The sequence below is a fragment of the Pollicipes pollicipes genome, unplaced genomic scaffold (assembly GCF_011947565.3).
Source record: "Pollicipes pollicipes isolate AB1234 unplaced genomic scaffold, Ppol_2.1 Scaffold_7231;HRSCAF=8579_pilon_pilon_pilon, whole genome shotgun sequence".
Taxonomy (NCBI): Eukaryota; Metazoa; Arthropoda; class Thecostraca; order Pollicipedomorpha; family Pollicipedidae; genus Pollicipes; species Pollicipes pollicipes.
The window spans coordinates 33,935,917-33,963,593 of NW_023597034.1; the positions used below are offsets into that span (position 1 = coordinate 33,935,917).

The following is a 27,677-nucleotide window of genomic DNA, read 5'->3' on the forward strand; positions in this document are numbered from 1 at the left end:
TAAAAGCATGCGGCCCATCTGAATCAGAGACAATGTATCTTCCGACAAGATAGTGATGAGCATTTTCGATTGAGAATTAAGAAATTTATTTTCCATTTACCTTCTTTACGTACGTGCTATTGCTCTGTTTTGTTGAAACGATAAATTGAATTAGCACCTTGTGACGTAAGGATACATGGCATTATCGCCGAAGAAGACAGAACTGGCGCAAAGTCTCACATGCTCCTCGCCGTTTTGGCTGCTCGTATGAAGTGTAATGTTGTACATTGAACTAAGCGTAGAGGGCTACGTCTAAAAAAGTTGTAACCTGTTTTAATCTGATAACACAATCTAACGTTTTAAGATCATTGATCTGTAGTTAGTTCCTGAAAAGTATCACATATAGAGGGCGTACTTATCGTATTTGATCAACTCCTCAGGCGGCCCCGGTTCCTCTCCGTCGCCGTGCCGGAATACTAATGATTGTGGGTGCCGCGACCAAGACGATTCGTTGTCTAACAACTACAGTGAAAATGCAGAAATTTGTATGTACGTCAATCCAAGAACCGCTGAATTTTATATCCAACAAGAGGTGTGCTCCAGCTGACAAATTCAATGAAGTGGATAACTTAGAACCAGCAACCGGCAAGGTTTTGCTTCAGTTTGCAAGTTCCGCACAGAATGAAGTGAATCGAGCTGTCAAGGCTGCAAAGGAGGCACTGCCAGCATGGAGTGCTGTAAGTCATTTTTTGTTATAAAATAGTCTTGTGCAGTGTCTGTTCTGCAATGTAACATCTATGAAAAGTTAAATATGAAAACACCACTGAATGGCAACAGCGAGATGATGGCTGATGTATGTAGCTTAATTTCAGATGTATTTCAACTATATTTTGCAAGAATGCTGGGCTGTGCACAACCATGCGCACAAATGTTCATGTGGCAAGGAAGTGTATGTTATGTCCATGAACTTATGTGACATGCCATGAGAATCTGGTGTGCTTTGTGGATTTACTTCAATTAGACTAAGATTATGTTTCTGACTTTCCTGCTGTATTCTGATAGACAATGGATTATGACATCTCCTGCAAACATGTTACCATACTCTGGCCATGTAATATCCAGGAACCAGAATGCAGAAAATGCTTGTTATACCAAAAGTGCCCATTGCAGCGGGGGCTTGGCGGCTAAAAACAAAGTCAATCATCTCAAGTTGTGGGCATGGTTACCACTGTCAGCATATAGAGGGCAAAAATTTTATTATTTTGCAGAGGTAATTTCAAGCAGCCACTGGCTGTCAGTATATTTTACAACTAAAATCAGCAAATTCAGTACACTTTAATCTTGCCTGAGTTCTATGCACCTGTTTCAGTGCACTTGTATATTAGAGATGGTTAGTACAATGGACAGTTTGGGCAGGTTGTCCTAGATGATCCTGTTTTTGTGTACTGTTATTTTATTACTTTCAGGGATGTGATATAAACATGTTATGTTCAAGTCCATCCAAGCTGAAAGCAATATTTCCAAAACAAAATAAGGTCGGGGTATACATTGCCACCTCATGTTGAGAAAGAGCATTGTACATCATTTGTTTTTAAGGCAGAATATATTGTAATTGATCATAAAACAGGTCATCTAAGCTCGTATCTTGGAACTTAAATAACTATGATTGCGAACATCTGAGTGCAAACATGCAGCAACAGTGACCCCCCCTCCTCCCGGTACCATTTCTATGCATAGTCGCAACGTTACTGTGTAATCACAACATTACTGTGCATCAAGAACTAAAAATGTATGAGGCCAAGGTAACAAGAATTCAATAAAATGTGTTTCTTGTGTATGCAAGCAGTCTTTCATAATGTTTGTAGATTGGTCAGCATGGTGGGGAAATGTGATGTTTTTGCATATGAATGAAAAGCAAAATGAGAATATGGCTGCTAAACAAAACTTCTTAATATGGTACATATGTATGACATGGAACATGGATGCCAATGGGACACTGGGTTGAGGGGGAGAGGGTGGGTGCTAGGTTAGGTTAGGTTCGGTTCGGTTCGGTTCGGTTCGGTTCGGTTCGGTTCGGTTCGGTTCGGTTCGGTTCGGTTCGGTTCGGTTCGGTTCGGTTCGGTTCGGTTCGGTTCGGTTCGGTTCGGTTCGGTTCGGTTCGGTTCGGTTCGGTTCGGTTCGGTTCGGTTCGGTTCGGTTCGGTTCGGTCGGTTCGGTTCGGTTCGGTTCGGTTCGGTTCGGTTCGGTTCGGTTCGGTTCGGTTCGGTTCGGTTCGGTTCGGTTCGGTTCGGTTCGGTTCGGTTCGGTTCGGTTCGGTTCGGTTCGGTTCGGTTCGGTTCGGTTCGGTTCGGTTCGGTTCGGTTCGGTTCGGTTCGGTTCGGTTCGGTTCGGTTCGGTTCGGTTCGGTTCGGTTCGGTTCGGTTCGGTTCGGTTCGGTTCGGTTCGGTTCGGTTCGGTTCGGTCGGTTCGGTTCGGTTCGGTTCGGTTCGGTTCGGTTCGGTTCGGTTTCGGTCTCGGTTCGGTTCGGTTCGGTTCGGTTCGGTTCGGTTCGGTTCGGTTCGGTTCGGTTCGGTTCGGTTCGGTTCGGTTCGGTTCGGTTCGGTTCGGTTTTCGGTTCGGTTCGGTTAGGTTACATTAGGTTAGGCTAGGTAGGCTAGGCTAGTTTAGTTTTGGGCTATGTTCTGGACTCTTCTGGCCTGTCCGTTTCATAAACGTACCTAGACGCGGTAAGAAAGTTTTTTCATTGCATTATTATTGTTACCTTGGTCCCGTACATTTTTTATGGTTCTTGATAAGCAGAAATATTGTAATTACGCAACGGCAATGCAGAAACGGCGCTGGGGAGTCCAGGCGGTGGGGTGCGTGCGGCGCTCGGGAGCTCGCTATCATAAAGTTGTTCAATAAAATTTGAAGGTAGGAGCATGAATCTACCTGTTTTAAGATTAGTTATGATGTGCTCCACCTTAAGCACGACGAATGGTGTACAATGATTTTTCTAATGTTAGTTTGCAATGTATACCTATACCCAAAATAACAGCCAGACAGGTCAGTGTGCCCCAAAACCCCAATCATTATCATCATCAGGCAAGTATATCATTATAAATTGTGTCTTGAGAGCTTTGCCATTGCTTGTTGTGTACCTGATGAGTTTCCAAGTTTATTCAAAGAAAGAGCAGAGTCTGAAATGAACCCTCAACAAATGGGACACATTTAACATTTCAGCTTTGTATGTGATCTTAATCAGCAAACAATTTGATGCATGGTGCCAGACTCAGCTTGCTCAGTTGTCACATGGAATGTGTAGGTGTTCATTGCCTCTTCTTGCCTTCATGCCATGATGTAATATGGTTATATACTTGGAGGCATTGCCTGCCTGGGCCTGGATGTGTGTTGCTCAGGCAGTTCGAATGACAAGCATCCAGAGGTCCCTGTCGATTATAGGCACACAGCAAACTCACTTTCTCCACCATCTGCATACTCTGTTTCAAAGCATTTGTTTCAGACCTTTGTGGAAAGAGATTTTGGACTCTTACTCGCACACTTTGCATAAATAAGTCGCATACTCTTACTTGTGATAATAACTGCACGTTTGTTAACACAGCATGGCCAGGTGCATTTGGTGTGGCCGGCATGCAGCAGTAATTGTTATTCGCCTGACTCGGCCACCTGAATGCTGAAGTGTGGCTGCGTGATTCAATGATCTATGAAGTCACATTGGCTTCTTCCCTATACGCGACCCAGCACAAACTACACACTGTTTTTCACGGACCGACTGAATGGTCTCCTAGGGTTTGTCGATGCCCTCTCTCCCTCTCTCTTTCCATCGCTGGTACGCATGGTAATGATAACATGCTGTATTTCATTGCCGCACATTCTCGCTCCTTGGTTTCGCCCTCACGTCTACGTCACGTCACGCTGTTCACCACATATGGTGCACGGAGAACAAACAACCAAATTTGTCCACGGTCAAATTCGAATAGGTTCAACAGGTCGATTACATGAGCTATTGTAAAGCAATCGAGTATAGGCTCATGATTACTTACCGTCACCAACAGCCACTCCGGTTTTGAATTTGCGCCATTGTGCGCCATGCGTATTTTCGACAGGGGTCTGCCTTACGTCACGGTGCGGAGGTTGGCGAAACGGCCGAAACCGACGAGCATTACGTCACCATTTTCTCTAGGTGTGAATCAGGAACTAATTCAGTTTTACAACTTTAGCTACATTTTATCTTTGTTTTACAACACTTTTCCGTGTCGAAAATAATAACATGCGCGGAGCATCCACATGACACCGTATTTACAAGCATGGCCGCTAGAATGCGTTATCATCGCATAGTTCTGTTGTTTTTCGCTTGATTCAACACTAAATCAGACTGCATCGGCTGCGAATTTTTCGCCCAAATAGTCCTTTTCATTCCAATGGCATCGTCCGCGCGACTTCATCGCTACCCGATGACTTGTCCTTGCGGGCATGTGTTTGCCGTGCAGGCTGTGACAGCGCCTTGGCTTTGGTTCCAGCTGACTGCCGCCGAGCGCGGAGTTTTCCTGAAGAAGGCTGCCACCATCATCGAGGAGAATCTGGAAGACATCGCGCAGATGGAAGTGAAGGATTGTGGCAAACCCATCTGGGAGGCCAGGATTGATGTGCAATCTGTCGCCGACACATTAAACTACTTCGCTGGTGTTACGCCGGAAGCTATGAAAGGTTCGTTTGTAATGTCCAGCGTATTTTAAGAGTATGCAGAGTTTTACGTGGAATATGGTAACAATGGTTCACGTGAAACGATACAAAATGTAGACGACTGTAACTTTCTGGAGCAGTTTTCCCACGTGCTAACGATGTCTTCATGTTTCCAGGAACATATCAGCCACAACCAGGAGGCTCGTATGCTCTGGTCCAGCGGGAGCCAGTTGGTGTCTGTGTGGGAGTTGGGGCTTGGAACTACCCGATCCAGACCTGCGTCTGGAAGGTAACCACCGAACTGTTGTCAAATAAGTGCTCCGATTTATGTGTCAGAAGAATGGCTGACTGCCTAGCGCCTTGCATGAGGACTTTTGGGGATCAGGAGTGCTACCAGTGTATTTCCTTTTTCTGTCAGTAGACTGAACTAAATTTGGCAAACTCCAGCCTTTTCGGCTGTATATGAAGCGTTGGACCGGCGCCTCACTCTCGGTGGGATGTCACACCCCACAACAACGACTGGATCTGCCAATAGTCCGCACTGCCATTAACTCAACAAAGGCTGGCTGACTAACATAGACTGCCGGGCTGAACAACCAAGACGTTAGTCCCGACCGTACGTGCGGCGCCGTACTTAAAGCATCGATGATTGTACAGCTGATTGTGATCGCCCATATCCGTAGCACATTATTATATTACATATATCATGATTACATATTCATCACCCAGATGTTTGTGGGCTGGGGTGCTCGCGTAACGATTCAATGGTAACTTCTCCTGTGCAAGCGAAAGACGTTCTTTAAAAATGCGTCCGCCATTGTAGATGTTCGCGCCGCGTTGGTTACTTCGGAGCTTCCGAGCCTTTGAGCTCTAGGCTTGCCTGGCGCGTTGAATATACCTGATGTAGCGTAAATTGATGTAGCCTGATGTAGCGACACTCGTGGTACGAACAATCTTCCTTTTGCGCATGAGATCGTGAGGGATTATCATGTGTGCTCCCACGCTTAACGTATGCACAAGTTGTATGTATTGTCTGTAAATGCCAACAAGCACAAGCGCTTTCGCACATGTGCGCTACGCACGCTTGTGATTGTGAAAAGTTGCGCACGATTACCTACTTGACGACATCTGCTTGAAGAATATTGACCCGTAATCATCGGAAAGACCGCCTCTCTCGCTGTGTTCGCCGAGATGTTCGCGTCCGCGTCCGCGCGCGCCCCCCGCGTCACCTCGTGCTTCGCTTCTGCAGACGGCTCCGGCGCTGGCCTGCGGTAATACGTTCGTGTACAAGCCGTCACCCCTCACCCCGGTGACCGCTGTGACCTTAGGCGAGGCTTTGGCCGCGGCCGGCGTGCCCCCAGGCGTCTACGGAGTTGTTCAGGTGGGCGGCCGCTGGGATGCGCGGAGAGGCAAGTTGCCGTGTTTCTGATGTACGGGATGATTCTTGTCAGCTTTTTGTGTGTGGGGGGGGAGGGGGGCTACTGCAGCGGATAAGTTGTAAGGTGATGTGCTACCTGGGCAGTTGGGCTGGGTTTGACGACTTACAGCTCTGGTGTGGTTAGCTATGATTAATTTTTTATCAGTTTTGTCAAAATTGGCAATTTTATCCGTGCTGTGGCCTTTTTTATTTCGTATTACCCGTATCGGTGCCGACTCATGTGATAAGGCCGTGACACTTGTGACTCCCTTTGTTTTTTTCGCCGTTTTTGTGAAGGTTTTTTGCGAGTGGAAGGGTTAATAGTTTTGGATATTCTACGTTAGTCGATAAGTTCAGGATAATGCAGCAGAAAGGCTGCGTTCATCTTGTTCTAAACCACCGCCAGGCACTGCCTGGTGCACTGCCATCAGTTTTGCTATGTGTCTGTTGGACGAGTTATTTGCATGTCGTGCGTTAGGCCCCTGCTTGCAAGCATCGATTTGAATCATGTGCTAAAGGCACCACCATGGCTTTCCCACCTGCCCCGTCGTGTGTCGTGGCTGTGCTTGTCCCATGTTCTGGCCGGCGGGCGGGCGGGCGGGCGGGCGGTGGTGAGTGAGCCGCCCCACGATGTCCGTCGCCGGCTCTGCTGACCGGCGCCGTGTGCCGACCGCAGGGCGAGGGCGAGACGGGCCACCTGCTCTGCTCGCACCCGGACGTCGCCAAGGTCTCCTTCACCGGCTCCGTCGGCACCGGCAGCAAGATCATGGCCGACGCCGCGCGCGACATCAAGAAGGTGGGGCGCGCGGGCCGGCCACGGGCCGCACGCGCGCTCCCGCCTGTGTAACGCTGGGCGGCGGTGGTGTGTGCGCGCGCGCGCAGTCTCTGGGACGCAGGCGGATGTCGTCTGCGCCGACGGCGTCCGCGGTGTAGCGGGGACGGTGACGGGACTGTCGGTGTTCAGGACGACCCCGCAGCTATGGCCGTGTCGTGCCCTCCGACGGCTGCTGAACGTCACCTCACAGGCCACGTCGTGCATACGCGTGGAGTGGTGCTGCACGTAACCCTCGTGGTGATCGGATGTTGCGTCAGAGCTACCAGGCCCGCTCTGAAGGCCGCTCGGAGGCGGGAGACCGGTCAGCGCGTGTCGTCACGAGTGTGGTGACCCGCGTCGCCCGGGGGATGACATGACCCGGGTGACTCCACCGGTCGGGCGGCCACGGAACACCCCGATCGGGTCTCGCCCGCGTCAGCGCATGCTCCCCAGGGCCGGACGCGCTGCTCATAATGAAAGCAGCGCAGCTAGCCGCGCCGGGCGGGTAGTACGTCTCATGTTCGCGCTGCCTGTCCCGCTGAGGTAGCGCTGTGATCGCCGCGTTGGCGCGGAAGACACCGGCCGGCTGCCGGGCGCCGTCACGTGGTCTGACCAGCGGCGGGGCGTGACCGAACGCCGGTGTAGACGCGGCCACGCCCCGCCGCCTCCCGGCGACGAGAGAGAAGACTCAGTCGGGGGCGGCCCGCGGGTGGCCAGGCCACGGACTTGCGGGCGCCGTGCTGACCGTCGCCGGTCCCCTCCCACAGGTGACCATGGAGCTGGGAGGCAAGTCGCCGCTCATCATCTTCGAAGACGCTGACCTCAAGAACGCCGTGAGGGGCGCCATGCTGGCCAACTTCCTGTCGCAGGGCCAGGTTAGACCGTGCTCGTGCAGGGACTCCGCTCCGGATCAGTGCGCGCGGCGCGGGCCGTGTTATTCGTGCTCTTGTTGGCGTTTTGCTTTGACGCGAAATGGTCACCGCATTCAAGCTTCTGCCTTCCTAGTCGATGCTCGCCATCGTCACCCTGTTCTTCCTCGTGAGTGAGGCTCGCCGCGAGCGGAGCGGGCCGCTTCGGCGGTCGGAGCTTCCTGCACTCTCACCTGGTTCTTACCGGGCCCTGCTATCGAGGCCCCGCTCACGTCCATGACGGCTCGCAGGTGTGCAACAACGGCACTCGCGTCTTCGTGCACGCGTCCATCAAGGAGCGCTTCACGGCCGCCCTGGTGGAGGCCGCCGAGAAGCTGAAGGTCGGTGATCCGCTCAAAGAGGACACCACCGTCGGCGCCACTGTCTGCCGGCAGCAGTTCGACAAAGTGATGGGATTCATCGAGCGCGCCAAGAAAGAGGTGAGCGCGAGTCACTATGCGCACAGCTCAGTCTGGGATCATTCGCGCGGTAGCGAGTGATGTCACATACGCACCCCATCGTGACATTGACCCTTAGTGCGCAAGGCCCACCTCGGATTCATGCCTGCGCGATGTTGTGATCGTGCCGCACCGCCCGCTCACCGCGCCGTCCGCTGGTGCCGACCCGCCTCCAGCCCGTCCGCTCTCGCCGCAGGGCGGCCGCGTGCTGTGCGGAGGCGAGCGCGTCACGCTGCCGGGCGAGCTGGCGGGCGGCTGCTACCTGCGCCCGTGCGTGGTCGCGTGCCCGCGCGACGACATGGAGCTGGTGCGTGAGGAGGTGTTCGGCGCCGTGCTGGCGCTGCTCGAGTTCACCGACGAGGAGGACGTGGTCCGGCGCGCCAACGACACGCGCTACGGCCTGTCCGCCGGCATCTTCACACGGTGAGCCCGCCGGCGGGGAAGGGCAGGGGCTGGGAATGTGTCACAGGGGGGAGGGGAGGGGGCAGTGTCAGCTCGTGACGCGGATGGTGTGTCGTCATGGGTAGGATTTCCGACTTCTGGCAGTTTCAGGTTGGCATCGGTGCTTTGCGTCATTTCTGGTGATGTCGTGTGCCAACTCTGGACTGTAAGTTTAAGTGGAATGGAACGATGGGCTGTCTCTCAGACGTTACACTGTGTGACGTCACGGTGGTGTGCTTTTTACCATGTCACATAGCCCTGTCTTCCGTCGTATTTTGCCAGTTGACAACGCACGACGTATTTATACTCGTTGCTGCTCTGCCCTCTGCCTCCTGTCCGGTCTGGCCACACACCGTTCTGTTCGTCCATCCTTCGGTCGTTCCCTCGCCCCGTCTGCCGGCCCGTCAGTCACGTGACCGGCGCCGCCGACAGGGACCTGCCGCGCGCACACCGCGTCATGGCGCGCCTGCAGGCGGGCGCCTGCTTCGTCAACACCTACAACGTGATGCCGGTGGGCGTGCCGTTCGGCGGCTACAAGATGTCCGGCTTCGGGCGCGAGAACGCCGTGGAGGCGGTGCAGAGCTACACCCAGCTCAAGTCCGTGTACGTCGAGACCGGCGATGTGGACGCCGCGCCGCTCTGCACATAGGTGGCGCCGGGGGTGGCCGCGCGGACGGTGTTCGCGCGCGCGTGGCAGAGCGCCGCAGATCTGGAACCAGTTGGGGTGTAGTGATAGTCGCCGAGCTGATATTACGGTTGCTGGCCAGTGCGAGGGACGCGTTAGAATGAGGCTGGAGGAGGAATCTTCCGGGGTTTAACCCTCGTGGCAGACACAGGGGTGCTAGGGGTTGGTAGCAGCAGAGCGTAACTCGGGTTGTGCCCGCCGAGAGAGGCGTGGCAGACTAACATATCATGGGCTAGTGGGCTGCTAACGACATGTAATGGCGGGCGGTCCTGTACCTGCCGGTACCATAGGCTGCCGCTGTAAGTGCTGCAGCCGAGAGCAGTAACCGAGGGAGGTGTAGGTTGCCCGGGCCTACGCGGTACCGGAGAGCTCGTCAGTGTCCACCCGGATCTGACACCGCTTTCGGCCCGACCTGGGGCCGCGGGTCGGTACGATTTGCTCGCGGCGGCAGTGCTCGCAGCGTCGCGGGCACTGCCGCCGCGAGTCGCGTGAGCGAGCGGCACGGGTCGTGCCGCTGGGCTTGAGGTTCGGCCGGTCGAGGCGAGTCGCCGGCTGCCTTGCGCTGTGATCCGATGCGATACATTCCGGCAGGGGAAATGCCTTCCTGGACGCGCCTGTAGTGGAAACTGCTTTGTAAACGTTTTGGTCAGCCCTGCAGCCTTGTTTGCTTTTGATGTCTTTATTGTCGCCGTGCTTGCGCGATCGTGTTACTGCGACGCAACGTGTGTTATGAACTTCAGCGAGACGGTGCTCGTGCCGCGCCGTGCAGCGCACTCCGCGACTCGCGCCGGTTGCTATGTGGGTCTCCTGGCGGCGGAGCCTCCTGCGCTGGCATCAGAATCTGCCCGCTCTGACGAGGGTGGTGAGCCCTCTGATGCGCCAGAATCCGTACTCAAGGCTGTATGTCCGTCTGTGCAATACACTGATCCGGAAGCCGCGAAATCTACGGCTGGCAGCGAGGGAAGAGTCGGCGTGGTTAGATGAGATAGGACCGGACATTGGGAGTGCATTGGTGTGCTGGTGTATACTGAAGCGTTTATTTTTTATATCCACGGGTGTCTCATTTGCCGTCCGGTTTTGTTTTGTACAGATTCGACTTATATTTGCCTTCGATTTAAAACGTGTGCATGCTTGAATCTGTTTCATGCGTGCCTCACTTTATGGCATTAGCCAGGATGGCTCATGGGAGTTGCAATGCAGGAAGTCTTTGTGATGGGTCAATGAGAGACCAGGATGAAAGCACCCAAGTCCATTCACCAGTATGAAGTAATTTTGAAGCGGCCGGAAATCGGATTTATTACTAAAAGCTGTTTGAGGCGCATCTGCTAATTATAATTCTGCCCTGCAATGAACGAGTCATTCCAAAGAACAGTTCCTCAACTTCAACGAATCCGAGACAAGGGTACTGTGATTTCCGCGCTCTCGTATTGGGAGCTTTGTCGAAACACTGAACTGGAAGGCTGCTGGAATGAAGGTACCACAAATCGAGAAAGGAAAGTAATAGTTGGCAGGGCAGGGGCGCGCGCAGGATTTCACCGCGTGTTTTGTGGTGATGGAGGGGGGGGGGGGGGGACAAATCAAGAATTTCCGATCAAAACAGAGTTTAACACGACCAAACCAGAAAGACGCCATGTGTATATGAAGAGTGTCATTTGGTTTTCTACACACTACATAAAATGTTTTTTGATGGGCTTCCAGATCCCAGCACATCAATGTGCACATCTCACCGTCTGCCTCCTTGATCTGGAAGTGTTGAGCGGTGTTTGTAATTGCTTAACGGCCACTACCAGGGGTGCAGTTTCCTATTCAGCTGGGGGTGAAAGGGGTTTTAGAACCCCCAACCTTTAGGGCCAAAACCGGGAAGAAACCCATTTGTTGGCGTGTTTTGAGGGTATGTTGGGTCATTTCTTATGGCTTTTCTGGTAGGTTCCACACGTTTGCAACCAAATCATTTTGTGAAACTACGCCCCCGAAACACTACGATAGGGAACATGATTTTTGTACGTAATGGAACTCAAGAGGCAGCTCAAATTTTGCAAAATACTGTTGAACTAAGCATCCGGTACTCGAGATGAGCTCCCACAATTTCAAAACCGAAAGAAATGGCGCAAACCAACGGTAAACATAAGTCGTAATGAAGTCGGAATGTTGCAAAGTGGCCAAGGGAGTGCCGGTCAAAAGGTTTTCGGAACACAACATAGAAGTATTTTGGCTTGATTTGAATGGTACAATTCTGGGAATGGTCAAATCGATCAGACAATACCTGAAAATTGTTCATTTGGAACAAAAAAGCTATTATTGAATGCACATAGAATCCTTTACAGCAGTAGTTTAGTTCAACATAATGGACAACCGCTTATGTGTAAACAAGCTGTTTTGCGGCAATGCCCTCTGAATTACTATTATGAATGAGGTAAAATCTATATTTTTGCAAGTTATTTTATCATTAAAACATTTAAAATGTGTTTTTTAAATAATAAAAAATACTATTTATAGCTATTTTTACTGTAATAGCTTCAAAATTTTAGAAATAAATTGTACTACGTCATCAAATGACGAAAACGTTGGTGAGGCATTGCAGGCGAGTCAGGTGACGAATAGCGCCAAATATGCCTAAGAGATAGCGTCAAAGTTGGCGAGCTTGTGCGCAGGCTCAGTGAGTGTCTTGGTGCGGTGGCGGGAGCCCGTGAATTCGATTGGGGCGCGACAGCGTGGAGCGATAGCTGGCCCTGGTGTTTAGGAGCTATACATGCAGATCTGGAGGCCTTTGGTTGCTCAAAGGACGTGGAAGAGTGTTGTTAGTCGCTGACGCGTGAACAGTATTGAGTACATACTGTGATGTTGGGGCTGAAGATGGTCTACGGTCTAAACACGGCAGTAAATTCACTTTGATCTGTTTGAGCGGTGACCCATGAAACACACATTAGAAGTTTAAACTTATTACCCTTTTAATTGATGACAAGTGCATAACATGGGATAGCCAGCTCAGCTCGCAGGCCGGTTTTAACCTCTACCTGGCAGTAGGTATCATCCGTGACTGGAATATTTAGTGATATTTCTGAAGAAGACACATCTTGGCCAAGATGGGTAATTCAGAAAGTGCTGTGGAGAAAGATGACTACAGACAGACCATGGAGAGGAGAGTGAACAACTACTCATCCAGCATAGTTCCAGGAACTGTAGCAACATCACTGACAATGAAACTTCCAATGCCTGATCAAGATGCATTGGAGGAGAAGTTCAACAAGGTTCTGGTGAGTACCAGTTGTATCTGGTTTTTTATTCAAGCTGTATTGTAACTTAAACAACATTTTACTTTCCTGTATGTGTTTATGCGTAAGTGCCTTTCAGATGTTAACCACATATTTTGTGCTTATCAGCTGCCATTTTTATTGCCACGACAGGTGGAACATTTCATTATTGGTTTGTGCAAAGCTGTCACACCTTTCATGCATATGTCCAAGTTCAGTACCCAAATGAGCAGAAGCTGGTACCTAGATATTGATATCCCTCATTCCAGATGTGATGGATTGCATGGCAGCTTCTTTATTGGTGGCTTGATTGTGATTCATTATTTGATGCCAGCTAAGCCATCATCCCTTGAATGACTACTATTAGAAAATGCATGTCAGGTACTATCCCTGATGTCAGAAGTGCTTGTGACTGCTTCTGGGTTGATAGACTCTGAGCATTGTTGGGTTGTCTGATATGCTCTCTGCCATAACAGACAAGACTGCAAAGAACAGAGCACTGTTTCAGCACCATTAACCAGCACTGACTCGAGGTGCACAGTGCACAGGATCCCAGCCCTGCTCACGCACAGTGAGCCATCTATCACGTGCCGCCCGGCGCCAGGCGGCCGCCGTCCGTCGTACGATAAACAAACTGACGTCGCTCCGCCGCCGTCCGGGTTCTGGTACAGCACGCAGGCCGGAGTCCGGGCCTCCCTCGCCATCCGAACAGGTCGGAGTCCCGGCCTCCCTCGCCACCTGGTCAGGGCGGAGTCCGGGCCTCCTCCGCCATCAGTCAGGTCGGAGTCCCGGCCTCCCTCGCCGTGTGGTCAGGGCGGAGTCCGGGCCTCCTCCGCCATCAGTCAGGTCGGAGTCCCGGCCTCCCTCGCCGTGTGGTCAGGGCGGAGTCCGGGCCTCCTCCGCCATCAGTCAGGTCGGAGTCCCGGCCTCCCTCGCCGTGTGGTCAGGGCGGAGTCCGGGCCTCCTCCGCCATCAGTCAGGTCGGAGTCCCGGCCTCCCTCGCCGTGTGGTCAGGGCGGAGTCCGGGCCTCCTCCGCCATCAGTCAGGTCGGAGTCTAGGCCTTCTTCGCCGTGTGGTCAGGGTGGACCTCCGTCGCCAGTCGCTGCCCGGTCAGCCGGCGTCCTGCACGGCCGCGGACGCGGCGGAATGCGGCGGTGCTTCGTCCGCCGCTCGCCGGACGAGCACGGCACCGCATCGTGCGGCGCTGTTGTGATGACGCTGCGCGGCCGCCTGCCCACGCGTCGCTGCTCGCTGCCGGCCGAGCCCTGCGGTCAGCACCGCGGCCTTCGTCGACGGCGCGAGGTCGTGTTCGCCCGTCCCACGCGCCGTGGCCTGGGTCGACCCGGCCGGCCAGGCGCCGCCCCGTGTCGACCGGGCTTTGTTAACTCGCCCGAGCTTCGGCTGGCTCGCTGACTATTTTTGTCGTGATCGGAAGAAAAACAAACACGAGCCGCCGTCGCGTCGTGGGCGCCCGTCATCTTTGTGTTGTTTCGCAAAACCAGGGACCTTGGCCCGGTACTTCCCGTGCAAACAGCGTGTAAATGCCAAGTGGAGTTCTCTGTAGCTGTGGAGCGTTGGGGACCGCGCGCCCCCATTCAGCTGTCGCAGTTCTTGCGGCCCTCGCGTCCCAAACTCGGTGCATCGGATGCTTGGAGAAGATCAGCCTGTTGTCCTCGCGTCATCGCTGATCTGATTATAAGCAGCGTAGCACTAACCGAAGCTGTCCCGCCACTCACGGAGCCAGTCCTCTGTGGAGTTGGGCGACCCTGTCGGTGGGAGCGGGGAGTAGGCCAGGTTAGCTGAATGTGGCACTGTCTTGTGTGACGGCCTCCGGTCCAGAGGACGTCACCGCTGTCGGCTTTTTAGGGAGCGGGATCGCTCGCCTAATCCGCTGTTTTCCTGCCGCGTGCGACGGATTCGCGGCTGGGTGGCGCTCGTTGCACAATGCATTCCTTGTCATCCGACCATCCAGGCGCAGTTAAGTAGTGCTGCCTCGGCTGGCGATAACGTCTCGTGCTGGGAAGGTTTGCTGCAGCTGGAGGCAAACAAAAATAAGCGAGCACCGACTTTACCAAAAACAAAACTGCCCGAGCGGCAAAGCTCCGTGATCGTCGGCTTAGGTGACTAATTGCAACCGCCTGTGGGATGTTAAAGTCACCGTAGCCCCGCTACGAGACCGCGCTAGGCCATGGGCTCCTGCTCCGTGCAGAGGAGCACGTTGCCTAGCCAAACCATGGCCGCCTACCGACCCCGAGGCTCGGACGACGGTGGCCCTCCGGTGGCGGCACGTGGCGACCTCCGTCACCGTCGGAAGAGGCGATAGCACCGGCTTCCGTCCGGTACCCTCCCTTGGTTCCGGTCCGGCAGCCTGTCCGGTCCGCCCGCCGCCGTCTGCCGCCTCCGGGTGCGGCCTCTCCGAGCCTCACCCGCGGGGCCACGCCGCGGTAGATCGCACTCCGCGGGGTACGGACTGCGCTCCGCGGGGCGCGCTCTGGGCTCCGAGGGCAGCGGACGGCTCTTGTGTCTGCGGACACTGGACTGGCCGGTGGCGTCCGCCTGTGGGCGACGGCGCCGCCGCTGAGCCTTGGCGTCTGCCCCGGCTGTGTTGTACGTTGCCGGCGTTGTCCGCACGCACGGCGTCGATGCCCGCGACCCTGCTCCACTCCCGCCGGAGCCCGTCGCCATGCCCTCGGCCGTCTCTGCCCGGGATTGAGACCTCTGCAGTGGAGCTGCCGGCCTGGCCGCCGGAGTCGGCGCAGCGTGAGACGCCGGCCGCCCCCAGCTGTGCACGTCGCTCGTGTAAACAGGCGTCGACCGGCCGCGCCTGCCACCGCTCTGCGGCGGACCGCTGTCGCACCGGCCTGTGCGCTGGGGTGCGCGCGGAACCCTTGGTCCGCCCACACCCAGAACCCCGCTTGAGCTAAGGAGCTGCTGGTTGTTCGTAAGCTGATAGGACACTTGATGCATGCGGCTGTAGAAGATGCGCGGCGCGCTGAAAAAAATTCAAGCACAGACGCTCTCAGACTCCCCAGACTCTCATACTCCCCGTCGTTCGTGCGTGGCAGGGTGCACCCGCTCGGCAGTGCGCATCCTTCCCGGTGATAGCGCCCGGCCCATCTCCGTTGACAGTCGCCGGTCTGTTACCGTGCCGTTTTTGCGTGCCGCGCAGCGGTGCTGGCGTCGGTCGCTGCCGCTGACGTCACCAGCTGTAGGCGGTCTCGCAGCGGCGGCGGCGGCCCGGCTGTCCTCCGACCGGACGCCACCGGCTGGCCGGCGCTGCGTCAGCCGTCAGCTGCCGCGTCCGGCAGACCGCCGGCGACAGTCGCTCGTCGCCCCGCTCCACGGTGTGCGACGCTGTGGCGTGCTGCCGACGGTGCGACGAGGCGTCGATGGGTGTCGACGGTCGCGGCGCGTCCGCCGGCCTGGCGGAGGGACACGCGCAGCGTCGAGAGCGGCGGCGAGGCGCCCCGCCCCGCCACGCCCCGCATCCGCAGCGCATCCACCATCCTCCCGCTGCCGTCGGAAAGAGTGGTCCTCCGCGCGGGGCAGAGCCCGCCGTGCCGTGCACGTGCGCCGGCCTACCGGCCGAACAGGACTTGTTGCAGAGCAAAAACACGCCCCGCTCGGCGGCTGACGTATCGGAGCGCTCTGTTCGCCGGTAGCGGGACCGAGGGGAGAAGTAAATCGATAGTGTCGTCTTTGTCTGCTGCGCCCTTCCCGTCTCTTACGCTCTCACCATTGGCACCGATCCGTTGCTGTTGTCAATGTCACCTGTATATTTCGGACCGGCGTCCAAGTGCACTGCGTGTGCACTGGTGGACGAGCAGATGTCTGGTCGTCCAGGAGCGCTCGCCGCTGGCCCCTGCGCTGCTGTACCGTCTCGCTCGCTCCGAACCATCCCCCTGCCGCCGACCGAGCCCTCAGCGCCGAACGGTGCGGACCTGTGTGCCGCGCGCGGCCGGGACGCGTGGGCCCCAGCGCCTGCGCCTTCGGAGCCGTCGGGCCTCGCGGGAGGCGAATGTTGTTGCCTGAGCCCGAGCAGGATGTTTTTTACTTCGGAGGGACGCTGCTGCAGTGGTGGGCCGGTCACGCTGCGTCACCCGGGCAGCCGGTGCGCCGGTGCCGGCCGACAGCCCGGCGCCAATAAAGGCGTGCTGTGCGCGCCGGGCAAGCGGCGCTGTGCGAGGCACTGTGCTGGGCAAGCGGCGCTGTGCGAGGCACTATGCTGGGCAAGCGGCGCTGTGCGAGGTACTCTGCTGGGCAAGCGGCGCTGTACGAGGCACTGCTGGGCAAGCCGCGCTGAGCGAGGCACTTTGCAGAGTCCGGCTGGAGGGCGTATGGCCCGTTTGATATCCCACTTTGACCCATCTTGATCCCACGTCCGACGTCGCGCGCCGGAAAACTGACGAGCGTACGCACATCTCTGTGTGGTCCAAATGACCTCGGTCGCCGTTCGGCCTGGCGCCGTGTCGCTCATCGAACCTTGACCCGCTGCGGTCGGCCCAGAGCACGCCCGATGAACACGTGATCCGTGGCTGGACACGACAGGAGCGCGGGACGCGACGCGGCCCAATTAGCGTCGATGTCCGGAGGCCCGGTCGGAGTCGTCGGTGGCGCAGGGTAGCGCCGGTCTCGTGCCGGGCGGCTAGCCGCCGCCGGGTTGTCGGCCGGCCGGCCGGAATGCTGGCGGCCGTCTGCTGTGCGCTGCTGTGTCCGAGCTCTGGTCTCCCCCCGCCCTCCCCCTCCCCTATGGCTGCGGGTGAGGGCGGGGCGTGCGAATGTGGACAGAGTCAGGGGGGGGGGAGGGGGGCGGAGTCGAGGCTCAGCCAGCCGCCGCTGAAGGTGTGCGAACATCGCAAACAGCTGATCCTCCGCATTACGGGGTCCGGAAGGGGGGAATTTATGCATGCCGTCAGGAGGCACTGGAGTCGGCGTTGTTGTAGCTTCAATTCATCGAGGCCGTAGTTTTCTCTCTAAGGTGTTATGGTTCTTTTCCGGGAGAGAGGCTAACAAGCCCTGTCCTTGTGTTGTCATGCGATATGTCTGGTATGTACTAAGCACGCCCTTCGTTGATAAATTTTGAGTGCGTAACGCGTTGGCTGTCATGGGTGAGTCATAATTAGAGCGGTGATTAATGATTACCTACTCCTCAGCTCCCTTAACACTGTGTGGCCAAGACGATTGGGTACGATTGACACGTGTGGTAGCCGCTGTGTACGATACGCTGACGATTACGGGCCTCATCCGTCTTTGTACCCAGGAGTGAACGCCTTGTTCGGTGTCACAGAGTCGTGAGGCAGTTTTCCCAATAGAAAGTCATCCAGTCCCAATGTCCGCTTTTCAGTAACCGGTACCCATTAGCTTTTTGACACATCGTATTCAGTACAGCTGGATGGGATTTTGGGTGTTGTCGGATTTAGATCTGTTCTTCCGTCCTCTCCCACCGCCCGCCTCTGACATGGCCGCCGCGGGTGCCGGGCGCCGCCCCGCGCGTCAACAGCTGACCCGTCACCTCTCCATCGCAGGCCTCCATGGACCTGCCGCCCGACAAGGCCAAGGTGTTGCGCCAGTACGACAACGAGCGCAAGTGGGAGATGATCTGCGATCAGGTGGGTGGCCGTCATGAAGTGGATTTGCTGCCTCCTGTACCCCCCCCCCCCCCCCCCACCCCCATTCCCCCCACGCCGCCCCTCTGTTGATTAGGTGGGTGGCCGTCCTGACGTGGGCGCCTCGCTGCCCCGTGTACTCCCCCCCCCCCCCCTCCTCACTCTGCTCCTCTCTGTCGGGCACGTGTTACAACAGCCCGGTTGATCGTTCGACGGAATGTGCTTTTCACACTCACACACCTTTGCACGTGCGCGCCCAGAACTGCGCCGCAAAAGCGTTACGCCGACGCACAGGCGCTTGCGCGGGACGCGCGACTGCTCGACACTCCTGTGGTCGAGACACTGCCGCCGGCGCCCCGCCGCGCCGCCCCGAACGCGAGCGTGTTGCCTGCGCCCACCGCCGTGGACGCTGTCACCCAGCACGCCTTGCCGGGACGCGTCCGTCGCGCCGGGCGCCGGCCGGCCGGGCGCCGTCTGCCGTGAGTCAGACGTGGCCGGCCGTCACACCTGCGGCGGCGCCGCGCACCTGTATGGCGACGACCGGGACGACGCAGGCCGCGCCGCCCCGCAGCGCAGCGCCGCCGGCGACGAGTGGTGCGGTGCCGTGTGGTGCGTCTGGTGTGTGTCGAGGAGCCGCGCGGGCCGGCACAGGGAGCTCCCGCCGCGGCATGGTGAGGTGGGGGGGGGGGGGGGGGGGGAGGGAGAGGTTGTGGACACGGAGGGGTCGGCTTAAGGCGAGGAGTGGCTTGCGACGCTGGTCTGGCCGGCTGGGCTTGGCATGAGCCCGAAGCGGGTGCGCGCTTCTCTCGTGCTGTTTATTGGTGTGGGAGGCAGCCGAGCACTGATGCATTCGTGAGGGTATTTGCTTAGATTAGTCAATTCGACATTGATAAGCGTCGCTTGGCGGACCGAACGGACGCCTTTCATCTTTATCTCAGTCATTCGTCGTGCTGATGACCTTTCGCGATGGACATGTGCGTGACCACTCAACAGCAATAAGCAGGCGTCAAGCGCGTGCAACTTATCACACTAGTGCAAACACTGTGAGTGCTACAGTCCCAGCGAGCTAAGCCTGAAGTTTGCGCGGACCATGCGAGTCGCCACTGTGACAAACCATCACATTTCGCCCAGACACCGAGACCTTTGGACCGTATGGATAAGCCCTGCAACTTTACTTGGTCAGTATTTATTTTTTTGACATCTTTCAGTCTTCTGATTTACAGCCTCCGTGGTCTCTGCATTTCTCAAGGACGCGGAAACCAGGGGGGGGGGGGGGCAATGGGGACAGCTTGCGCCCTCCCCCAACTTGGAGAGCTTGTGGACGGTCCGTTCTGGTATGTTAAGGGCCAGTTCTGAACCGCAAGGGATTATGTAAGCCTTTCAGAGGTCATTTCGACCAATTTCGGATCCATTCTTGCCAGAAGAGGACACTTCCGAGCCTGCAGAGGGCCCATTCTGACCTTTAGAATGCCCATTTTTGACTGTGGGGACCCATTCTGAGCTGAAGACTGCTCATTTTTGACTGGAGGGCCCATTCTGGCATGTAGATGGTTCATTCTGAGCTAAAGACTACCCATTTTTGACTGGAGGACCCATTCTGGCCTGTAGATAACCCATTCTGGCATTTCGGGGACCGATTCCGGCCTTTAGACCTAGCCTGACCTCTTTCTGGCCTGCACAAGGCTCATGACCTGTATAGGGCCGTTACGAGCTGTAGAGGGTCCGTTATTGACTGTCGAGAGGCCCTCAACATCCAATACTGAGGGGCCCTCGGGCCCATTCTGGCCTCTGGAGGGGCTCATTGAGGCCCGTGGAGGGCCCAGATTGGTTACAATTCCAATCATTCTGGCCTGTAGTGGAGCCACTATTGACTGTAAAGGGCCAACTTTAGTCTGACGATTCTGGCCTGTAGAGGGCCCAGTGACCCTGACCCGTGACAGGCCTATTACCGACTATGGGGGGGGGGGGGGGGGGGTTCATTCTGACGTGTTCGGGAGCCCAGTCATGCTCGTCGAGGGTTCATGGTTGACTGAAGAGTTCCCATCCTGGCCTGTAGAGAAGCCATTATTGGCTGTGGAGTGCCCACTCTGATCTGCAGAGGGCCCATTATTGACTGGAGAGCCCCCTCTGGCCTAACGAGGGCCCGTTTTGACTGTGGAGGGCCTATTTTGATATGTAGAGGGCCCTTTCTGGTTCCATGGTGCCCATTCGGACATTCATAGGGTCCATTTTTGAATTAAAGGGCCCACTCCAGCTTGTAGGGCCTACATGTAATGTTAGGGGGCCATTTTGGCATTTTGGGGTTTTCCTTCTACCCCCAACTTGAACATAACTCCCGCATTTCGGGCATTAATTACCCCGCGGCTGGATGGCGGGCTCTTCACCACAGTTGAGCATCCGTGCTATTGGGATGAATGAACCGTGGCATAGCTCACCAAGAGCCCCCCATTTCACCATCCCCGTCCCCCATCAGCTCCACCATCATCGCTCTATCGTCGTACATTGTGGAACGGGAGCAGTACGTCCCGAAAGCAGTCATTCTCCCCATCGGCCCCCCCATGAGGCGCCCGTCCTCGTCCTCCCCACCGGCCCGTCCTCGTCGTTCCCACCGGACCGGACCGCCGCCCGACCGATCCGTCCTCGCCCTCCCCACCTGACCGTCCCGCCGCCCGACCGGGCCGGGCACCCCTGGCGCCGTGGCCGCCGTCCTGTCGGCGCGTTCTTCCGAGCCGTTCCGCCGTGCCGTTCCGGACCGAACCGTTCCGCCGGTCCTGGCCCGGTGAGGCGCGACGGCTGCGGTCTCGTTAGCTGCGCCACCGGCGCCGCTGACGTCACTGGGACCGCCGACCGTAGCGTCACTGGGACCGTCGACTCACTGACTGTAGCGCCGCTGAAGCCGGCGGCCCATTAACCGGAAGTCAGACTCCATGGGGAACGGGTGGGCGGGGGGGGGGGGGGGGCAGGGGGCTTCGTGGTGGCTCCCAGCAGCTGGACGCGGCTCCTGGCATGACATCATGGCTGCTGGGGCGGCCCGCTGCCGCAGCAGCCGACGGGCGGAGACCGGCCTGCTGTGCACCGCTGCTGACCCACGGTGAAAGAGGAGTCGGCCAGGCAGCCCGGTCAGCCCCGGGCCGTGGGGCGGGCTGATGTCATGGTGCGCGCCGCAGCAGTCAGCGGCACCAGCTCTCGGGTGCAGTTCTTGGGGTGTGACCGGGGTTCCAAGTGGGATTGTGACTTGTAAGGGTGGTACTGTGTCGCCTGTACCGCCGGTGTGATCCATCTGCCAGTTTGTTTGTTGTTTTTTACGACAGAGCTCAAGCGTGTCATGAGCAGAACACATAGCACGGTGCTGTTATGAGTGTTCGTAGGAAGCGGAAACATAAGCTGTCTGTCCCCGGCTCCGAACCCACAACTTGTCAGCGATGACACTACCGTCTTTTCTGTCATCGACGCATAGACTCGCACGGGTACGCTCCTCTTTGTGATGCCTTGCCGGTCGCCCTCTCGAAGAGCTGTGCCGCCTCCCGGACACCATGCGCCGGTCATGCGGTCTGCACCCATGACGCGTCATCGTCATGCTCTGGCGAGTTGTGCAGACCTTGTATGGACTGTAGCTGTCCGATCGAGGGCCAGAGCGATGGTCACCGGCCTTCAAGTGCGCTCCACCGCGTCGGCTCCCTCCCCCTCCCCGCTACGTTTCGTGCTGTCCCCCACCCCTCCGCCCGCATCGTGCAACGCGCATGTCTCCTCCGCGTGGCCGCCTGCTCGCCGCCGCCGCCGTCGCTGCCGCCGGCCGACGGTGCGCCGCCGTTCCCCGCGGCGCCTCCGTGCCGGCTCCCCGGCCGGTTCCGGTCCGGCTGTTGCCCGTGAGAGCCGTCCGAAGCCGGCCGGGGCCCGTCCGGCGGCGCCGCTCGCGGCCCGCCGACGCCACGTCGCGCACCGGGGCGGGTCGGCTCGCGTCCCGCTGGAGGAAGAATGGGCTTCCTGTAATGAAGGGGGGGGGGGGGGGGGGGGGTGTTGAACACGGGCTGCCTGTGCTGCAGGGTGCCTGAGACCTCCCGGATGGTGGATACCACAGGCTTGCAACTGTTCTGGGGCTGTTCTCCCCTCGCTGTGCGTGGAGCGGGCTCCCGCTGCCATCACCAATTTCCCTGAATCCTTCGCAGCACCTGCAACTGTGGCTTTCAGGTGCCGTCAACGTGCTCTCGGAGTTATCCTGGCACTCCTGGCCTCAGTCTAATTTGTTAGCTAGACGAGTTTCCCCTCGGTAGTACTCGCACGGACGTCCCCGCCCCCGTTAGAAGGCGGCCTGGCTCCGGTGCCGGCCTGCACTCCTCCCACCCCCGCCGAGCAGCCACGTGCCGCCGTCTGGTCCCGCCTGTCAGCAGGCCTGCTTGCGGCCGGCGGCTCTGCTCCGTGTACTGTGCACTGTGCACTGGTCTGTGTGCACTGCGTCTGCGGTGCCGCGCGGCGTTGACCCGGGCCGGTCGGAGGAGGCCCCGTCTTGACCCTGACTGTGTGGTGCGAGCGCGGCACCTGTGAAGGAGGACAGCGACAGGCAGTAGCCGCATTTGTGCCTCCTTCCTTGGTGAAGGTGCGCTTGCTCGTCCGCTCGAGGCCCTGGAGTGAGCCGGCCCTGGAGTCCAGACCCTCGCTGATATGCTGACACTGACGCTCTCACGCCTGCGTTGTCCTGCGGCGACGCGCGGGAAGCGAGCGGGCCAGGGGAGCGAGCGTGTCGCTCCCGTGCCAGCAGTCCTGGCAGCCGGCGCCGCCCGAGCGACGCAGCACGCCGGCCGCCGCCGCTAACGCTTCCCCTGCCGTGCGTTTCAGGAGCGGGTGTCGGCGCGCGAGCCGCCGTCCTTCTACCTATGCAAGCTGCGTACCTACCTGGACCCGAAGGCGTCGCGCAGCCACCGGGTGAGTGGCGGCGGAGGGCGCGCGCGGCCGCGCGTGCCGCCGCGGCTGGCAACGGGCGGAGAGAGCCGGCGGGGACGAGTTGGATCGGACTGGGACGGTCGGACGGGGGCTGGGCAACTGTCACGCGGTCTGCGGGCGGTGGCCGGATGTGTGACGCTCGGCCTGAAGGGAGTGGGGCGTGGCGGTGGGTGACGAGGAGAGTCGGGCTGATGCTGGCTGGCTGGTAGTGGGAGCGTGTGCTCAGATTACACGGTCGATGCGGGCGCAGACTACCGTCCTCGAAACCGAAGACATTGAGTGTTCACTCGTATACCCCCCTCTAATGTGAGTCCTCCCTCCTCCTCCTCCTCCTCCCGTCCCGGTCCGCCGGGTGACGCCTCGGCGCTGGCGTGCACCCTTGCTCGGCTGCAGCCGGCGGTCGTTGACGCCGGGCGGAGCCCGTCACCTGCCGCCGCCGCCGCCGCCGCCGCCGGTGTCGGTGTGCGTGACAAACGGCCGCCGGCTGCCAGCCTGGCGGCGCACGCCCGCCGCCGTGGCCGCGGCCGGCTGCTGCGGCGGGCGCGCGCTGCGGCCGGACCGCCGACGTTCCCCGGCCGCAGCGCTGGGCGGGTCGGCCGCGCCGGACGTGGGCCCGACCGTCACGGTGCCGGAGGTGTCGCGTCGGCTCCCCGGGGAGGGGCGGCGGGGTGACCTCACCGGACTCGCGACGGGGCCGTGGGGACGGCACGGACGCGGCGCCCGCTGCCGACCGCCGGTGACGGGAGCGGCGCGCCGTGTTTGTCCCGGGCGCACGGCGACGTGCTGCGGGCGGCGGGTGGCACAGAGTCATCCGCGCCAGCCAATTGGAGGCGCTGAGTCATAGCCGGCCGGCCGGCGGGCGGGCGGGCGGGCGGACTGGGGCCGCGGCGAGGGGGCAGCGGGCCCGCGAGGGAGGGTGCTCAGAGCTGCGCACGGCTCCGAGTGCAGCTGCCGTCAGAGCAGATTACGCCAGAACTGGTCTTCGGCTATTTAAATTGGCACTAAGCTGTTGGCTGGCTCTGCACAGTCTTGCGAAAAACCAGGCCTGCTGTGAATGTTGGGCCCTTAAACTTCCCATGTGTTTTAAAGGGACTAGACCTACCGTAGAATGGTTGGTGCGGTGAGTACGTCAAAAAATGCGGCACTCTCCACTGCTCCTTTTCGTTTTTTCTCATGTGTTATTGCATCTATGCTATCACAATTCCGCAAAGCGTTAAGGTTAGCATGGTGCCTATGTGAGGCCTGGGCGTGGTAAAGCCCAGTAAACTAGTAAAGCCATTACTAGAATGTGCTGATTCCATGCGTTACTTGTCAAGGAAAGCCACAAGGTTGGCAGTTCTTCCGTTGCTCAGAATTTATGGTGCTTGCAGTGGTGCCTTTCGGAAGCAGAACTTCCTGCTTGTCTAGGAACAGTGTCACGAAAAATTATCTACTTTGCCTGATCTCTTTGATCGGCTTCGCCTTATGTTCTAAAGACTATTCAATTACTATGATCATTATCTTATTAAACGCTCTTCAACGTGCCGGAATATCAAGAGTTTGTCTCCCTTAAAAGTCAAGAATTTCCGAGTTTCTTGTGTTGTGAAAATAAAGAACACTTCTCTGTTTTGCTTCTTTTCCGTGTTAGCTTTATTTTGTCGCAAGCAACACTGAAAATTAAGCAGCCGGCATCGAAACATGGATGATACCAAATACAGTCATTGCGATGATGTCATAGCTTATCACTGCTGACTCGCTGAACCGCGGAGCCGCCGCCGGTCCGGTGTGTTTAGTGTCATGCTGATGCGTCATTTCGGGAAGTTCGGCAAAAAACAGAAGTAATTCATGCTCAGAAATGTGACCGGCAAAACCGATCCTCGTTCAACGCTATGAAAAAACGCATCGGCACGAGACAGGCATTGTTCTGTGACTTCTTTCGAAAGAGTGCAGCTAGTTAAGGCTGATCACGCTATATCCAAGTCCAGCTGATCCGTATCCGATTCAATCCGATACGATCTTCGCCAGACAGGTGGGCCGCACAGGCTTCCTGCTATCTCCCGAAACTTATAACGAAAACTGCTTGTCACGAAATGGTATCTGGCGGCTCGTGTGAAACTGCATCAGATAGGTGTCATGGAACATCTGCGCGGGTGAGGTTTGGTGAATCAAACTCGGTCGGTCGGCGAACAAAGTCCGGAAATTTTGGCCCTTTCTTGCATGTGGAACCAGTTGCACTGCGCCGATGTGGAAGGTGTCATTACATAGCCCGCGACATGGCGAATCGTACACAGATAGTTGTCCATCGTTGAACGTGACCTGTGACGTGCTAAATCACGTTATATAAGTCCCACCGCGTGTGTACACACCACCTCGTTATGGCCTGAACCAAGTGTTTCCGCTGTCCGCTGGAGGGCGTTTGTAGAACGTCACTGGGCGTCGGTTAATGAGACGTAGGATATGACAAACGAGGTCATGAAAGGTCACAATTGTTTTTATCAAAGGTTTTGTGACGCTGCGCATTTGACCCGGTCTTACCGTGACGATGATACCCGGCAAAACCATGTTACGGAATTACCTTATGTGCCATAACGTATAGGAAATCGGAGTACATGAGTCTTTTAGGACTGGTATACTCTGACGGGCATATTGAATCGGGCACCCAAACACGAAATACTGCCCACAGAAACTCTGGATAATTAGGCTATCTCCTGGCCCATTAAAGGAAGGAGATTCAAATTATCACAGATGTAACCAACAGCAGAAAATTGCGTCATGTGCTCAGCGGACGTAAGGTTAGGAAAGCCTAGGGAACCCCTCGGAGCCGCTGAGGACCCTCATCCGCCGAAGATTCAGGGAACCCCTACACCTATGCACGGCACGGGCTCCGTGGACTCGGGACCGCCATTCGCCACTGTACCCTTCCCAGTCCTCGCGTGCTCGCGCTGCCCGCGTGCCGTCGATGTGGTCACCCTCAAGCCTACTCCTCGCAGTCCGCGCTCGGTCATAACAGCGGAGTCCCCGCGCCCGATCATCATCACCACCCCGCGCGCCGCGTCCCAGCCGGCGATCGCGCCGCACGCAGGCCCGATCCCCGTCATCAGCCCAGCCCGGGATGCGCCGCGTTCCGGCCGGCGTCGCCTGCGTGTGAGCCGCACCTCCCGGGGTCGGCTGCGGGGCGGCCAGCCGCCGGCCTCCGAGGTGACCCGAGCGCGTGTGACCGGCGGACGGCGCCGGCGGAATGTGGTCCGGGGAGCGCTCGCCGCCGCCCGCCATTTACATGAGAAAGCGCGTCGGTCGGCGGCGGTCGCCCGCGCGGTCGCCGCCCCTTGCAGGGCGCCCCGGGCGGCGGGCGGGGGGTCGGGCTCCCGCCGCGCGCGGGGCTGGAAGTGAGGGAGGGGAGGGGCACCTGTTACCGGCGCACGGCTCGTCCGAGTCGGTTCGCCGCTGAACGGGAGCCTCGGGTCGGGTCCGTGGGGGGCTGGCCCCGGCAGGTGACGGTAGCGCCCCTCTCCCTCCGGCCCGCGCGGTTGACCCGAGCCGCCCAGCGATCCCCCGCAGTTGTTATCTTTGGCGAGAGGAGGGCGGCGGCCGCTCCGGCGGTTTTTGCCCCCAGCTGCCGGCTATTGTTGCCAGAGGGTTTTTGTGGCGCCCATCCGCCGTGTCTTCGGTCAAGTGACTTGCGCGTCTTCGGCCCCGGTCTCTTCCGCGTGCCTCGGCGCTGTCCCGACCCACTCTGCTTTGTGCGAGACGCGTGCCTTAATGTCGTAAGTGTGTGCACAGTGCGGAGCTTGAGTGCGTGCGCGCGCGAGCGCGCGCGTGTGACACGTGTGCGTGCATGTGCTGGGGTGCGTTTTCACCCGTGTGGTTTTGGCCGTCAGAAACGGAAGTTGATGGGAGATTCAACATCGACACAAGTGCTGCGTGACCTGGAGATCTCGCTGAGGACCAACCACATCGAGTGAGTACACCTGAGGGCGGGGAGAGCGGTAGGGCCTGATACCCTCGAAGCCGTCTCGTTCCCGCTGGCCTTGGCTGGCCAGTGCAGAAACCTGCAGCTTCACCTACACCCTCCGTACGCTTATTACGACCAGACTCGTCCGCAGATTATCGTTGCGAGCGCCGGACGTTGCTGTCTAATGCTAAACGTCGTCGACCCCGGCGGCCTTTCTCCGGCACCTCTCGACCTCCGATGACCTCACGGCGGGCCGTTGCGTGCCCGGCCGACCCGTGATAACCCGCGGCCGGCGCCGCTGCCATTCCCACGGCCGCCACGACGCCGAGGCGCGCGCGCGGCCTCGGATGAGCCCCGCCGGTGTCCGTGAATACACTGCCGAGGTCGCCTCCCGTTGCGGGCGGGGCCGTAAAGCGGCGGCGGCGCCGCGGGCGGCGTGCCGTCTGCTGCCGCCGAGGCGCCGGATGCGCCCGCTTCCGGCGCGGCACGGCTGGACGGCGCGGCGCGCGGTCGCCGATGGCTGCGGCGGCGGCGCTGCGCTGTGTCGGCCGGCGCGCGGCGCGTT

The 27,677-nt window shown here is 58.1% G+C and overlaps 2 protein-coding genes across 2 annotated transcripts in view; both read left to right on the top strand.

Annotated features, from left to right (window-relative positions):
- Positions 1 to 275: 275 nt before the first annotated feature.
- LOC119110456 (4-trimethylaminobutyraldehyde dehydrogenase) lies at positions 276 to 10,321 on the top strand. Its single transcript, XM_037234291.1, has 9 exons — positions 276 to 716; positions 4,500 to 4,686; positions 4,839 to 4,951; positions 5,912 to 6,043; positions 6,756 to 6,875; positions 7,661 to 7,768; positions 8,053 to 8,241; positions 8,456 to 8,682; positions 9,133 to 10,321. The coding sequence occupies exons 1-9, from the start codon at positions 459 to 461 to the stop codon at positions 9,347 to 9,349; spliced, it is 1,551 nt and encodes a 516-aa protein (XP_037090186.1). The 5' UTR covers positions 276 to 458; the 3' UTR covers positions 9,350 to 10,321.
- Positions 10,322 to 12,055: 1,734 nt separating this feature from the next.
- The window catches only part of LOC119109425 (formin-like protein), a 40,821-nt gene continuing 25,199 nt past the window's right edge, over positions 12,056 to 27,677 (top strand). The window contains 4 exon segments of the mRNA XM_037233039.1: positions 12,056 to 12,639; positions 18,163 to 18,246; positions 23,077 to 23,163; positions 27,039 to 27,118. Of these exon segments, the coding sequence (XP_037088934.1) occupies positions 12,469 to 12,639; positions 18,163 to 18,246; positions 23,077 to 23,163; positions 27,039 to 27,118 (422 nt within the window). The 5' untranslated portion in view covers positions 12,056 to 12,468.